The sequence below is a fragment of the Haliotis rubra genome, unplaced genomic scaffold (assembly GCF_003918875.1).
Source record: "Haliotis rubra isolate DU_JTF1 unplaced genomic scaffold, ASM391887v1 Scf1322, whole genome shotgun sequence".
In the NCBI taxonomy this organism is placed as follows: Eukaryota; Metazoa; Mollusca; class Gastropoda; order Lepetellida; family Haliotidae; genus Haliotis; species Haliotis rubra.
This window is the reverse complement of record NW_025765251.1, coordinates 144,629-161,222: the sequence shown is the minus strand read 5'-3', so window position 1 is coordinate 161,222 and position 16,594 is coordinate 144,629. Positions and strand designations below refer to the sequence as shown.

The following is a 16,594-nucleotide window of genomic DNA, read 5'->3' as shown; positions in this document are numbered from 1 at the left end:
TTCACTACTGGTGACGTAGTTCACGGGAATCCCCAAAATGACAGAAATGAAAACAACAATTTCATAGTTGTCAGCATTTTTCAACCAAACCATGTTGAAAAATGTCATCTACAAACAGAAAACTGGACATGAGGCATGGCTTTATGAAAAGTATTATAAGGAACCAACTTGATCGGTAGGAATGATTGTGATTTCCCGTAAAAGATCATCATTTGCTTGAGTTTTGATTTAGTTTTAGGAATGATTCAACCTAAAAGTTCTTTATCTTTATGTTCAACTGACTTAAAAGATAGATATTTTATGTTCACGTTTACACCTGTTCAACATATCTTTGTTACAACAGTATCCATTTCATTTGAAGTTGTAAAACATGTTTGACTAATATATATCATTGATTTTAACAATCCATTCATCTTCAGAATCTACTCTGTGATAGCTTTACAGCTTTATCTACTACTATACTTTTATCATATAGTATAGAGTGTCTGCCCACAGATCAGAAGATCAGTTGTTCAAGCCCCATGTCACGCATTAACCAGTAGAGAGGGTAACTTTTACACAAGATGGGTCCCCACTATGTGCACAAGTGGCTAATGAAACATACAACTTTATGGATGACAACTTCTGGTTTATTTGCGTTGAGCAACGTTTCGATGTAGATTCTTACATCGTTATCAAGCTAAAAGTGAGTACAACCAATTGGTGAGGAGCATATATACATGGTATGTTGTGACAAGCAGCAGATTAACATTAACAACAGCATGTAATAGAAAGATAAGCAGGATTATATAAGCAGCATTACTGAACCTGACCAGATTATCAGCTACAATGTTCTTGACCTCTTTACAAATGTCCCCAAATCCCTACAAATCCTCCGTCAGCGCATCTCCAACCTTGACCAACCTCTTGACACCAACCTTTCCATAGAGTCCATCATCAGCCTCACTAAATCATGCATAACATCCACCTACTTCACCTGGGGAGACAACATTTTCGAACAGATCCACGGTCTCCCCATGGGGTCCCGTCTTTCCCCCATTCTTACTGAAATCTACATGACCCATTTTGAAGAAGAAACCCTGGCCTCCTCCCCCATCCAACCTGTGTGCTGGTATAGGAAGGTGGATGACACCTTTGTCATCCTCAGAAAAGACCAAGATCCCACCTCACTACTCCAGCACCTCAACACCCAACATTCCAGGATCAAGTTCACCATGGAGACAGAGAACGACAACAAACTCCCCTTCTTTGATGTCCTTGTTTCCAGAGACCCCTGCAACAAGATCCAAACCACGGTCTACAGAAAACCCACCCATTCCGACCAGTACATTCATTTCAACTCTAACCATCCCCCTAAATCCAAGTCTGGTGTCATCTCAACCCTGACAAGGCGCCGCAAGAAGATTTGCTCCAGCAGCGATGACCTAGAGCATGAACTTAACCACCTAGAACGTGTCTTCACCAAGCTCAACCAGTATCCCATCAATCTAGTCAGGAGGACCATCTCCATCACTCTCCAGGACAAACCCAAAATGACGAAGCATGAAGCCACCCCCATTAGAATTACCCTTCCTTATATTGGCAAGACCTCCCACCAAATCAGCAGACTTCTCAAGCACCAAGCAGGTATCGACACCATCTTCTCTGGCTCTCCAACCCACAGGACCATTCTCCACCGTAATCACCGTAATCCATCCACCCTCCACTAAGCAACCCCCAAAGGAGTGATTTACAAGATTAACTGATGATGATGATTTGAGGTTGAACGTCGGCTTCTGGCTGTAGCTGTTATTAACTGTGAATGTGGTGATTCTTATATAGGTGAAACCTCCCGTCCCGTTGACGCCCGCACAAAAGAACATGAAACCTCTACAGCTAAGGCAGACAGCAAATCTGCCCTCTCAGATCACCAGCAAAAGATCCCTACCCATCAAATCAAGTTTGACGAATTCGAAGTCCTATCAACCAATAATCAGGACTTCACAAATAGAAAACTGTTGGAAGCCATCGAAATCCACCGCCACAATCCTTTGATCAACCGTGACCAAGGATACTACATCCCATCAGCCTATGAAGAACTACAGACCATCAATAGCACCCTGTCTATGTGTTGTTACTACTTAATCCCCCTGTTTATTGGCTTCATCACTAGTGCTATTTGTTGTTTTTAGTTCCCTACTGGCTTCTTCCAATTATGTAATAATAATAATAATAATACACAAGATTTGTATAGCGCCTTATTTGCTTTTTTAAAAAACACTCTAAGGCGCTTAACATATAAAATACTGTATGGTGATATACAGGTGGTATACAAGTGATGCTAAAGATGCTAAAAGATGAAACATCTAACACATGGTAAAAAGATTCTGATCTGAGTGACCTGGTTGGATGATATGGCACAACAAGTTCCTGAAGATAGTATGGGGCCAAACCATGGATACATTTATAAGCATACATCAAGATCTTATACTGGCATCTCTGTCTGACTGGGAGCCAGTGTAGCTTCTGTCTCACGGGCGTAATCTCCTTACGTCGGCTAGTCTTGGTAATGAGTCTAGCCGCACAGTTCTGCACCTTCTGTAGACGACTGGTGAGGGTTTCAGGTAGTCCACAGAGAAGACCATTTCCATAATCCAGTCTAGATGTCACTAAAGCATGTACTAGAGTCTTACAACAGTCTTCTGTGATGTATCGGCGTATGGCTGTTATACTTCTGATCTGGAAGTAGCATGACTTGGCGATGGCATTCACTTGTCTCTCCATTGTCAGTTTGTGGTCGAAGTGAACACCAAGGTTCTTCACAGAAACAGCTGAGTTAACAGAGCTGTCTCCAACTTGTACTTGCATATCACTGGTGTCAACTTTAGGGTTCTTAGAACTGACAATAATAAATTCAGTTTTTTCCTGATTGACTTTAAACATATTGTTGCTTGTCCAGTCGATGACATCTGACACACAGGCTTCCAATGCTCTCGAAGTGGGCGTCCAAGAAATCCAAGGTTGAACAACTCTGTACATCTGCTGATCATCCGCGTAAACCATATAGGAGAGATCATGTTGTTGGCAGATGTTGCCCATTGGCTTTGAATACAGACAGTACAAAACAGGCCCCCAAACGGAGCCCTGTGGTACACCGAAATGAATATCCGCACACTCAGACACTGTAGATCTTATTGCCACACTCTGTGATCTGTTTAACACATAGGACTGAACCCATGATAGGGCTTCTCCGGTCACACCATAGCTGTACTGTAGTCTTTGTAATAGTATGTCGTGATCTATGAGATCGAATGCAGCTGACTGATCGATCAATACCATTGCGACGGCAGTTTTGTTGTCTAGAGCTTTGATGATATCATGGTGCACACGCAGGAGAGCAGTTTCCGTCGAATGACCAGATCTGTAGGCAGATTGAAATTTGTCCTGGAGGTTATTGACTTGAAGATGCTGACTTATGCGAGAAAACACAACCTTCTCTATCTAAGATTTTGGAGATAAAGCACAAATTGGAGACAGGTCTATAATGCTTCAGCACCTCCTTGTCCAGGCCAGCTTTCTTTAGCAATGGTCTCACCAAGGCTTGCTTGAAACACTATGGGACACGTGACTTCTTGAGGGACATGTTGACAATGGCCGTGATCAATGGCAGCACCTTGTCCAAGCACCCCTTCAGTCAAGGGGTACCACTTGTTAGTTCTATTACATGCTGTTGTTAATGTTAATCTGCTGCTTGTCACAACATACCATGTATATATGCTCCTCACCATTTGGTTGTACTCACTTTTAGCTTGATAACAATGTAAGAATCTACATCGAAACGTTGCTTAACGCAAATAAACCAGAAGTTGTCATCCATACATGTGTATGTTTCATTTGTTGACTCACCAACTTCTAGAATGCTGATCAAACAATCACAAGTGAATACTTATGCAGGTTGAGGTTGAGAGAGGGGACACCTATTTGCTCAATTGCCTGTTCATGGACAAACCAGAAGTTGTCATCCATACAGTTGTATGTTTCATTTGTTGACTCACCAACTTCTAGAATGCTGATCAAACAATCACAAGTGAATACTTATGCAGGTTGAGGGTTGAGAGAGGGGACACCTATTTGCACAATTGCCTGTTCATGGACAACATCTATTTACTGAACTGATTAAACAAAATTAAGTACAGTTATAGAAAGTATTATGCCTGTTATAGAAATGTAAAAAGAAAATTCTAAATAGTCAAATTTTGAGAAGAATGTGTGAAAATTCTGCTAATACTAGCCAGTTTGGGACTGCAAATGTCTCCCATATTTTTATTTTTGCAAGAAATAATGCTAGTATTTTCTACAAGATTATTCATCATAGAGTTGGATGTTAAAAAATAGTACTTGTTATTACCCTGCCTGACAGTGTATGAGAGCAAAGGTGTACTGGTTATTTGGCTGGATGGACTATTATGTGTCCAAATGAGGTATCCATGATAACTAGGTCAAACTGCTGCAGTAAGGTGTCTTAGCCAGCTGTGTAAAACCAGCATAAATCTGGAATAATACAAGGAGGAACGCATTTTAGTGAAAACCATTGAATAAGATGTTGCAGAATTTGCACTGGCGTTCACCATGTTGGAGAATGATGGTACTAAAATGCCCATCAAGGAAAACTTCACCATGTTCACAAGCTGTCCAAGTGCAACCCCAAACATTTTGATCCAATTCCTATTTCAGCCCATGAATAGCAAGTAGTGAGATACAGATGAAGTGATGTGGCCAGCTGCTATTTGTTAAAAGAAATTGTATGGTCCCCTATTGTCATGATTATTGCTTGGCTCCAAAAGGTTTTGGTTTGAGTATAGGCAAATAACTGAAAAAAGATCAGAGCTCAGGGATTTTCCTCGAGTCCTGTATTTGAGGGTATGTGGGACTCATATTCTTAATTTTCAGGGGTCCTGGACTACAAAATGGGGGTCTCAGACACTTAAATATTATTATTAATACTGTTTTGTAATATTGTTGTAATTCAGTTACTTTTATTATATTGTTACAGTAATTAAATTGCAAATGATACCATAGCCCAGCTAGTAGCAAACTCAGTGATAACTTATTGTTACTTGATTGAAATTTTACAAAAAGTATTTGGACTTTTTCTGCATCCCTGTGGATGCGCTGTTATATTTCGTTGGGTCCATTTTCAATTTTTATGCATATAGGATGCAGGAATTCGCATCCCGTAAAACCCTGAGAGCTTGTTTTTTAAACTTATATTTATTTGTATCTAAAACGGTCTCAAATTTAACATGTTGGAAGGCATTATTTGCGCATTAAAGATCAAGTACTGGGGCTGATTGTAACCTTCAGATCTAAGACGATATCCACATGCTTGTTTGAAAATGCTAGAAGTATTTGTTATCTGGTAATCTCAGTTAGGTACCGGTACTAATTCCCACACCGGACTTCAGCAAGGTTCTCGTCATCATTTCTGGTCAAAGACTGTGTAGTGACTTCCCTGACCAGTGGTGATCTAGAAGCATTTGCCTCTCCCTCTCTGACATGTACATTGCCTTGTATTGGCTTGATCTTGTTTCCATAGTGACAACTATGACAGAGAAGTAAAAGCAAAGGGTGAAGGCCAAGACAGAGGTAAACATACTGAGAGGCACAGGAAGGTAAAACCAGATGCCCGCGCATACGTCCCACCTTTTTCAAGGAAGAGAAGAGGAAGACAGGAAAAACAGGACAAGTTTTATATGGGTAATACTTACCATTTAAATGTACTGAAACTGTATACATACTATGTTCAATGTTAACAAATTCTTGGCAAAATGGCCACAAAAATTAGATGAAATCTCTCTGAATATATATGTATGAGATGACAAAATACAAAAATATTTGTGTGTGGGTTCAAATCTCTGTAGTTGCATGTGGAGATGGATTTAAGCACAAAAACAGTTCGATTCTGATTTCAAGTTGAAGTTGATCATGTGTTTTCACTGTGTAAGAATTGAGTAAGAGAGTAACCATACTAGAGAGTGGAACACCTTAGACATGATTCTGTGATTATAGCCTCTAGTCCGAAGCCAGAGTCTAGTAAAATTTCTTCATGTCTTGTAAAATGAGCTTTTCTCATCAGTATAAAACAAATTGAGTCATTGAGACTCTGGGTAAAGAAATGCGGGAGTCCAAAACATTAAAATGGGGAACCCCTCGGTTAGCAGTTTAGCCACAGCAAATACACAATGTGATGTTTTTTGTGATGACCTATGATTATCATAGATGTTGTTATTGTTTATATCAAAATTTGGAAATGAATCTTGAAAATCTGACAATATTTGGTCCGACCACAGATTGTATTGCTCTTCAGAACTGAAATGTCATACAAAAATCTTTTATAGATGTTTCACTAATATATCTCATTCCAAGATCCATTCTCTTTTGCATCCACCTGGACTTGCAGTGGATATTATTTGTGTACTTTGGTAATTGACTTTTCGATTCAAGTGAGCTTGATGGTTTGTCCCATGTTTGTGGTGTATTGTACACATTTTCTGTCTATTTTTATATACCCGTGTACATGAATACCTGTGACCCATGAGACCCGTGAAGATCCGGGGTAGAATAGGCCTTCAGCAACCCATGCTTGCCACAAAAGGCAACTATGCTTATCATAAGAGGCAACTAACGGGATCGAGTGGTCAGGCTCGCTGACTTGGTTGACACATGACATCGGTTCCCAATTGCGCAGATCGATGCTCATGCTGTTGATCACTGGATTGTCTAGTCCAGACTCGATTATTTACAGACCGCCGCCATATAGCAGGAATATTGCTGAGAGCGGCGTAAAACTAAACTCACTGACTCACTCACTGTGACCCATGAAGATCTAGATTAGAGTTTGTCTTCAGCAACTCATGCTTGTTGCAAGAGGCGACTAATCATGGTAATAGGATCAAATGGTCAAGTTGCTGCTAGGTATATGTATGTCATCACATCCCCATTGCGTAGATCGATGCTCATGATGTCAATCACTGTATTATCTGGTCTAGACTCGATTATTTACAGACCCTTGTCATATACATGTTATTGGAAAATTGATTGTTGTGATATTGCTGGAATATCGATAAATGAGGCATAATACCCTACTCACTCACTGGAAAATTACTGAGTGCTTTGCTAAACAACAGCAACCTTGAATACACATGTCACTGTTCACTTATGGAGACATGTCTGTTTTTCCTCAGATGATCAAGAAGACAGAGAGGAGTTATTCATGTTAGAATATGAAGACAAAGATGGACATATATACAAAAGAAAAATATATTCGGTATGATTGTACATTATTTTGAAAAATCCCTAAGGTGTTCATAAGTGTAACATCAGATTTCCTGATATACATTCATGTAGATCTAGATCATATATTTGATAAACATCAATGAATTAAGGCAAGCAAGATTGGAGCTTGACAAACATACCTTTTAGCTGAAAACATTAATACAAATTTAATTACAAATGTAAGTTTCACAAAAATATCATTCCTTTGGCAGTATATAGAAAATAATGTGGTAAATTGAATTGAGTTAGCAGAAAGGTTTTGCTTTTTTCAAGGTCAGAATTTTCTAGGAATGCAACTTTTCCAGATCATGTCCGCCCTTTAAAATCTTTCTATGCAGTGACACCAGTCAATGGAGAATCACCTATCTCACTTCATTTTCAGACTGATAGTCCTGAGAATGTAGCTCGCAAATTAGGACAGGAAAGACACTTGTCAGGGCCATACATAGACGCACTTGCTCAACGTCTGTCAGAAGAAATGGAGAAGCATCACGGTTCCGAAAACAGTAGTGAAACATAACTTGTTGACTTGTTGGAGTATTGAACTAGTCACAGACATGATCTCATGGAAGAGTCGGGACATGACCTAGGACTCTGTGTATGAAGGACCTGCAGCTATCACCATGGTAACAGTTGTGATACACTTACTATAGTGACATGGTGACTCTGTTTCATCAACAGTTTCTGTCTCATTGACACACAGTCTTTGTGACAATATTTTTCAGGTTTTAAACATGTTCAGTATTTTCTCATGTATGTATGGATATTATTAATGACTGAGTGTTTGGTGTGGGGATTTTCAATTTTTGTCAAATCCTCCATTAGTATTTTTACCTGTTGCCATGAGAAAATGATTTTTTTGTGCAAAATGTTGCAAAGTGATGAAGTCAGTAATTGCACTTGTTTGATTGGACTTTATTTACATGAAATGAAATATCACAGCAGTTTTTGCATCATCAACGAAAATGTGAAGACCAACCATCAGTTACAAATGTGTTTTGTCATGAATGTTACCGAGTGGCTACAGCATTCTTTTGACATAGTGAAGACCTAGATTTGATCCCTCACGTGGGTTCAATGTGTGGAGCCCATTTCTGGTGTACCCTGTACGATGATTCTGGAATTTTGCTAAAAGCAGTGGACTGAAACTACTCATACATTCAGATAGAGATAAATATGACTTGTTGAGGTTGATGGTTCTTCAGTGTGACTTCCACTGCTGTGAATCTCTCAGTGGCACACTGCCAACACTCACCACATTGACAGTTACTGCCATGTTGGAATTGACGATGCTGAACCATGACAATACATTTTCATTTGAGGATGTGTACTGCATGCGAAATTACATCATTCATGGAACTACTTCATAAAAATATGAGTACATTTTTCAAACAAAACCAATAATCAACATGATAAAACGCTTATAAAACAGAGGAAAAGATATTCTTCATCAGTAATCAGAATAAAGTACCCTCCATGGCAGCATTTTGTAGCTTGGGGGAGGAGAAATTTATTTAAACTTACTTAACACTTTTAAAATTAGAATAAATCAGGCTACTAATCTGCACCAGGTTTTCAAAGAGTTGATGGCCAAGAATATTTTTTGTTGCCTAATGGATTACCGTGGGGTTTCAGTATCAGGGACTCACTGTGATTGTTGAGAACAAAACTGAAAAAACTGTGTCACCTTTTAAATCATTGGGTTTTTGCATTAATGGGAGACTGTTTACACAGGTGTATTGGTTAAAGTGTGGAGTTTTAGATGACACTGTTTTTTACTTGTGAGTTTGATCTCTTCTACAAATGCTCTGATATGAGGAAGTGTCTGGGTCCATATTTACTTGAAGACTCAACCGTTAGTAAGGGGACGACAACTGATGGTAGTGATCTGACTTCAGATATGTAGATAAAGAACTCCAATCATTATGATCCTTTTATGGGCAAATGGATCGTAAATTAGTGTAGTTGATTAACACTAAATTTACAAGGAAGACCTCTTCTGTTCTATGGATGTGATCTTACTCCATTTATTGATGTGTAAATAATTTGTTCTTTCTGTTTTTTAAACAAACATGTTGTAATAAGTGTTTTTAAGTACTTACATTGTTGAACTTTTCTGTGGCTTTTAGCAGTTGGTTTACCATTTATATGTTCAAGCTGTATGACCTCCCGGCCCTGCCATCAAGGGGAATGGAGGTCTGGTGACAGAATGGTTACCACTAGACGCATTCACACACACTCAATAACAATCATGTCAGCTCGTAATGTTCGTATTCCACTGAGGCCCAATATGTTTGCTCAACTTGATGATTGTACTTAAACTAGTTATACTTGGCATAAAGTGGTAAAAGCATTTCACATAATATGCTTTCAAGCTCACATCAGAATTAAGTACTAGTAACTACCATCATTACTATAATAAGTGGTTCGAGAATTTAGAAGGTTTACAAAGTTAGGTGATTATAAACCATGCAGAAGTTAAATTTCATTTTGAAAAATTAAGATTGATAGAATTGAAACTTTGTAGACATTGGATATTAGGCTGCGATATAACCCTCTACCTTGTTCTTTTCTATACACAAATTTGTGAAATAGAAAGAAAATATGGTCATGTTCAGTTTTGGTCTTTGTAGGGATGCTTCTAAATATTTCTTACAGACTGGTCTAGAAGTTGGTAAGGGGATGATTATTTTCATGCAGTGGATACGGTAATATATTACTCTGCCTTGTTCTCTAATACCATGGCAAACCAATTGAGGACAACCTAATACAATATATTTTAGCCACACTGGAATAGCATTACGAGCATAGCTGCCATCAATTAGTTGTTGTGGCCTGGGAAAAGACTTAAAGTTCTTGGTGGAGCAAGTTAAAGTAATGATGGTAAAATGTTAGTAGACATACTTGGAGCAGAGCTTACTTCAATATTAATAGTAAAAGTAAAAGTGAGGGGTAAGGGTACAGACTGGTGGCCCAGTTAACAGAGACATTGCTGTACACTGTTTTATCCACATGGCATGTCAATAACAGGATGGCAGGTTCGAATCCCAGTTTCAGTATGAGTCTGGGTTTGTCAGCACAATACCCTTGCTCATGTTTTCATCCGAGTGATAAGTGTGAGGCCTGCATCACTCTTGCTTGTCCTCCCACATCATGCTGACACTCCGGGAGATCAGTGAGATACTATTCAAAGTGGAGTAAAACTCACACATTCTTTTGTGGCACGTTGTTCCTGTTGTACTGTTGTCATAGTGATTTCACTAGCAGTGCATACATGTCCCAGCCAGATCTATTCATTTGAACTTGTCAATTTGTACATGGTACATATTGGTGTGTGTTGTGATGTTTTTGTATTTGTTTATTGATATTTATTTAAACTTACAATTGTGCCATACACTCATCCATCATTTTATTTCTGATTTTGTGAGTATGTTTTGTTTCAGTGAATGTGTGGTTTGTTTGAAATATGTGTCTTTGATGAGAAACTTGGCACTGTTCATTTCTTTTTGATCGATGGTTTAGTTTTAATTTTCATACTTTGACATGTTTTCAGTGTTTGCCATTCTTTAACATATTTCTTCAAAACGTTAGATGGATCAATGTTTTAAATGTTGTTATCTGGGTCAAATAAGTATACATGTGGTTGTTCCATACATATCATTGAGTATGTTTTAATTGAGTGCTCACTCACTCACTCTTGTCTTTCACTCGGATATAAGTCAGGAGTTGAAAGTAACCAAAGACATCTTCAAGCACCACATCATCATCATGATATGTCCAGCTGGCAAATGAGGATAGTCTGCAGGATAACATTACAAATTATTAAAATACATGTACTGGACTTGCATGATGCCAGAAATATTACATCTACAGTGATATCATGACAGACCTTATTAACAGAGCAGAGTTACACTTACACTACCCTACCTGTTGTGCTGCAACTATACAAGGTTGTAACAATCACATGAGGAATCACTACAATGTTGTCAACTGTGTGTCTACTTTGTCTACCATCTCACTGTTACAGAAAGGTAACATTAAACAGTTTTAATTTTTCTATCAATGGTCATGGTCAATTTCATTTATTCAGTTTAAGAACATTTATTTATATTTTCATTTTGACAATTTAAAAGTTGAGTCATGAAATTAAGAATGACTTTCTTTTCACATTATTACTAAGTACAGTTTGCAATTTCTGATGTCGCTGTGGCATGTGACACAAAAGATCTGTATGAACCCTGAATATTTTGTGATTGTTAAATCTTCCCCAGCGAATGAATGAGGACCATTCAGAGGTGGTCGTGTTCCTATTGTATTCGGGGGAAATTAGTATTTCATTCATACAGTTATTTTGTTTTATAAAAACATCTAAGGTTGTTTTTTTAAAATCAAAGGACTTTTACCTAGTACATTAAACATACATTCAATATAGTACAATTTAGTATTAACGTCTTTTTGTCACAATTAATCATTATGGGTAAAATACAAGTCACCTCTACAATGACATATTTAGTTATTCTCATTTTTTTAACATAAATTTGGGATATTTATGTGCCCATTTGGAATATTTATTGACAATTTCTGAAGATATTGGTCTGAATTTTGGACTATCAGCAGCTCTAGAGAGCTCCATGTGAAGGACGGGCACACAGTGCCTTAGACATATGTAAGTGTGACGGAATCTTTCTATATTGGAATTTTTTTATATATGGCTTAACAGTTGATGTGAAAACTGTTTGGTGTGGCTGGCCATCCTAACTTAATTCCTCTTTTTAACGTCTTTATATATTGTGTTGTGTCTTCATAAGTGCAGTTTGAGAGTCGCTGAATATCAATTGCTGACTTACATTAGAAATACACCACTTCATGAAATACTTTAGCTTCATCAACTGTGCACGTCGTAAACCATCGTATTCACATGGAAACACCTTTGTTCTAGCTTGATAAAGTAAAGAGTGTTACAGGTTTTGTCTTGTTCTTTGTGATGTTTACTATACCCATCATAGTTCTGGAGGGGAAAGGGTGATGTCTATATATCCTTAAATCTGCCCTATCATCATACGTTTTTATCCAATCAAACACCATTAGCAGGATGAGAACATAACTTCTATAGACTAAGAAATGACACTTTGAGGGTCTCATAATGGTAAGATCTAGAACTTGAGTCTAAACTTGTTATAATTTTTGTCGATCACTTATGTCTCTAGCCAAGACTTGATAGTGTACCAGATCCCATGTTGTAGCAGGATCGTGGCTGATTGAAGCATGGAACAACATTATTGAATCATTTCTGAAAATAAGGCCGATGTTCCAAAAACACAGAGACATTGCAAATTAGGATTGCATTTAGTAGTTATCAAGTATCCTTGCTTCAACTCCTTCAACATCAGTGGAATGTATTCAGTGTTTGTGGTTTATGCAGCGGTCAGCAGTACACCAGCCATATCATGGTGGCCTGTGTCCCAGACATACCTGTTGGGTGGTATTATGAACAATGTTGAGAGGTGTCTGGGTTGGATGACATGCCACCATTAGTCACCAGATCTGCCCACCTCATCCACTGTAGACAACTTACACTGCATTGGACTTGTTCCAGCCCTGAATCCTTGGATTAGCCATTTCAACCCATCTGAGCATTTGGAAAGCCATGAGCATGATATACTGTATTATGGACACATACACATAATTTGTATTTGTGTCATTCAGGGGGTGGAAATAACCCATTGCCCGACGTCCAGAGTCCAGTGGTTTTTTTCTGTCGGGCAAGCAAATTTGTATATCACACTGTACCGGTGTCCAGTTGACTTTCCAATGTTGAACAATTCCGACTATATCATGGACATGTGTTTATGAATCAGAATCAAATAGTGATGATACCAGCTTCGCTAACAGAGGAGTGTGTCCAGGCAATCTGGATACAGGTTGGAGACCCATGAAGATCCGGGTAAGAATTGGTCTTCAATAACCAGTGTAAGTTAGAGGTGACTAACAGGCGCGTAGCAAGCCAATTTTTTCGTGTAAGCCCGATAGGTTGCAAAGCTTTATATTTAGTTAGTGTTGAGGCCTTGCCTAACTTTCATTTTCAAAACGATGTGTAAGCAGGGGCTTTTTTTTCATGATGATAACTTCAAAAACCCAAATCACTTTATTAGGCATTGAGCTAAAAATGGAATTTTAACAATTAAGGACCTTTGTAATGAAGATGGTTTTATGTCTTTTGAAGATCTGAAGCTCAAATTTGATAATAGAGGAACATATAAGGATCTTTGAAATGTTTTGTATATCATACCTGAATCATGGAAAAGGACCATAAAACAATACAGAAATATACATAACAATGATCTGGATAATAACCTTCTTCATAAAGATTTTATGGATTTGAAAAAAGGTTCAAGATTATTTTATGATAAACTCTTATCTGACAATATTAAACCTCATATTTGACTAAATGGGAAAACTTATTTTATTATATTGATTTTGATTGGCGTATGATTTTTAATATTTGCAGAAACAATTTAAAAGATGTAAAACTTTTAGATTTTAAATTTAAATTTTTGCACAGAATTATTTATACAAAAAAAGAGCTTTCGAAAATGAAACTTGTTGACAATACAGTATGTAGCTTTTGTAATGTGGATAGTGAAACTTTATGTCATGTATATTGGGAATGTAATATAACCCAAACCTTCTGGAAAGAACTTGAAAACTGGATAATCCAAAACATACAGACATTTGAAATAACAGAGTTTGGTTTGGTTTGGAATTTGGGGTAATAGGCCATTACTAAATCATATAATCTTTTCTTCTCAAAGACATATATATACTTGCACTTTAAAGAAAATAATTCCAAAAGTTAATAATTTCTTAAATTTTTTGAAAGACACTAACACGGTTGAAAATTTCATATCCAGAAGGAGCAATGATTTTGATAAATCTTCAGAGAAATGGTTTCCTTTATCCTCAATTTTCAATCTCTGACTTAATCTGTAATCAAACTTGAATAACTTTATTGGATTATACTTTCTTTTTGTTACAAGTTGATGAACTTTGATCATGCATATGTACACTTATTGCTTTAATTTATATGCTTGTATTCAGTTATGGGAACAATTAAAAAAAAAAGAGAGCTGTGTTTGTTCAAACAGGCCATAGAAAGTCAAGTGAGTGTATGAGCTTTTGTATGAGCCACGTGGGCGGACATACACACCATTGCAACCGCATCACAATATATACTATTCCAAAAAATAAACGCATAACCCAGAAATCTGTTGTGAAAATGCTGTATTTTCAAACATGTATAATTCGTCCACAAATAGACTTTAAGATATGAATTTTTACATCAGTTTAGAAGAAGGTACTGTCTATACAACCAAGTGGATAATTTTAGATAACGGAGACCTTGAGCGCGATGGTGACCACGTAGCAAGGTCCCGACGTCGGGTCTCCTGGCTCTCAGTCCAATCTCTCTCAACCTGTTCCGTACAGTTTGACCGGATATCCTCCGAAGTCCAGGCATCCTAGCTGCTGTGCTCTCACACGTGGCAGTACGATCACGCAAATGTACTACCCGGATGTACCGATCTTGGGCTGCAGTGGTGACTCGAGTTCTGCCTGTACGGGGACGGTCATTTGTTATACTTGATTGGTTGTAACGAGCTGCAAGCAGTGATATCGTAGCTGAGTGCGACCTAGTGTATGTTGTCTGTCTCATTAAAAAAAATGGTTCTGTTGAATGCCATAACAAATAAATAAAAACAAAATGCAAATATTAAGATTTAAACAGACTAAAGTTATAGCAACAATATCAGGCTATTACCTTGTTCGGGGAATGTATCCAACAATATCCACATAAAGGAATGAGATGCCATTCATCTGCAGCTGACAAAGAATCCTGTTTCATGTCATGTGTCTTTTAACAGTCTAATATGCGAAAACGTGATCTATCGTTTCAGGTTTTTCACATTGGTGTGTAGTCCCATTGGTCACCCAAGATAGCACACCTGGCAACTACATGTAATTGTATGATGTCTGCCATTCTTTAAAAAGAAATTTAGTTAGCCAATAATGAGCAATGAATCAAGGTTTGGGCGGTTAATCCTTTGAAGGAAGGACGTAGTTTTTACAAAGAGACTTTACGACAGGGTGTATTCAGTATAGATTAGTAAATCTACATACATAAACACTACCTTTTGACAAATCCGCTGTGCAGGATAAAAGCAATTAATCAATCAGCGTGTTATCGGTTAATCCTTTGATCGATATTTGTTTTGTAACTCAGCTGATAATTCCTCTTGCTGCACTTCCATGCGCATATTACATAAGATGTAATACATTTGCCACATCAGACCTCAATTTATAATGATGAGTATTTACTCCAGACACGAGAAATGCCAAATGGGAACCTTTGTCGGGTAAACTGAGTGGTGTTATCGCCAATTATACCTGATGAATGAAATCCAAATTCTTCTAAATACAATCATATAAGACGAAGAGGAACAATTTTGTGGACAGACATCTTCTTCGTTGTAATAGATGCGACGTTTCAGCGCAGAAAGAAGTTGTCTATCCATAAGATTTGTTCCTCTTCATCACACCACTTTATGCCACTTAAAGAAATAATTTTAGGACGGAAATTGAACGCCGATGGAGCAGTTAATGTGCCCAAAATGTATGTGAGGTGAGGTGAAATTGGGTTTAACGTCTTGCTTGAGGATATTTTGCTCATATGACGACGTGCATGCGTGTGTATGTGTATTTGCGGCTGCTTGTACTAACCCAGACTAAAACTGGTTTTATAGTGCTAGACCACTGAGATACCTAGCTGCAGTGAACCCCCTCTGGATCCGCCACTGTGCACAGTGGTATTTCTTTGATGCAAGGCGATGTTTTATATGCACATATGAAGCTTACTGTGTTTATTTAAATTTAAACCTCGCAGCTTGTTACCTCAAGGGGACACGGGTGCACAGTCGTCTAAGGCGTAGTTATTCGCCGAACGAAGCTGCATTCCTTAGGAACACCAGTTCGAATCTCGGCTTCTTCCAAGGAATATTATCAACATAAGGATGATCAACGTTCTTATAACAGGAGGATATTTGATGCGGGTTCTAACATCGGTATTCAGCAAGTGAAGAAAGGAATAGGGTTTGAGAGGCATATAGACAAGTATGAGGAATCTTGTGTTTCCGCGTATTTATGTTTTATATGTAATAGGACATCCAAGGATAATTATACAGTAGCCGAAGAATTAACCGAGAAGATGTAGACTTTATGGTCAAAC

At 37.9% G+C, this 16,594-nt stretch overlaps 1 protein-coding gene across 1 annotated transcript; it reads left to right on the top strand.

Annotated features, from left to right (window-relative positions):
• Positions 1-20: 20 nt before the first annotated feature.
• On the top strand, positions 21-8,787 carry LOC124267598 (UPF0561 protein C2orf68 homolog). Its single transcript, XM_046702561.1, has 4 exons — positions 21-175; positions 5,576-5,736; positions 7,224-7,306; positions 7,697-8,787. The coding sequence occupies exons 1-4, from the start codon at positions 102-104 to the stop codon at positions 7,832-7,834; spliced, it is 456 nt and encodes a 151-aa protein (XP_046558517.1). The 5' UTR covers positions 21-101; the 3' UTR covers positions 7,835-8,787.
• Positions 8,788-16,594: the final 7,807 nt, after the last annotated feature.

What these genes read in the sequence shown, in the direction of transcription:
- LOC124267598 (XM_046702561.1), top strand. Translation starts at nt 102, where the DNA reads ATGTCATCTACAAACAGAAAACTGGACATGAGGCATGGCTTTATGAAA. An exon ending in ACAGGACAAGTTTTATATGG is followed by an intron (nt 5,737 to 7,223) that starts GTAATACTTACC and finishes GTTTTTCCTCAG; the next exon opens with ATGATCAAGAAGACAGAGAG. An exon ending in ACAAAAGAAAAATATATTCG is followed by an intron (nt 7,307 to 7,696) that starts GTATGATTGTAC and finishes CTTCATTTTCAG; the next exon opens with ACTGATAGTCCTGAGAATGT.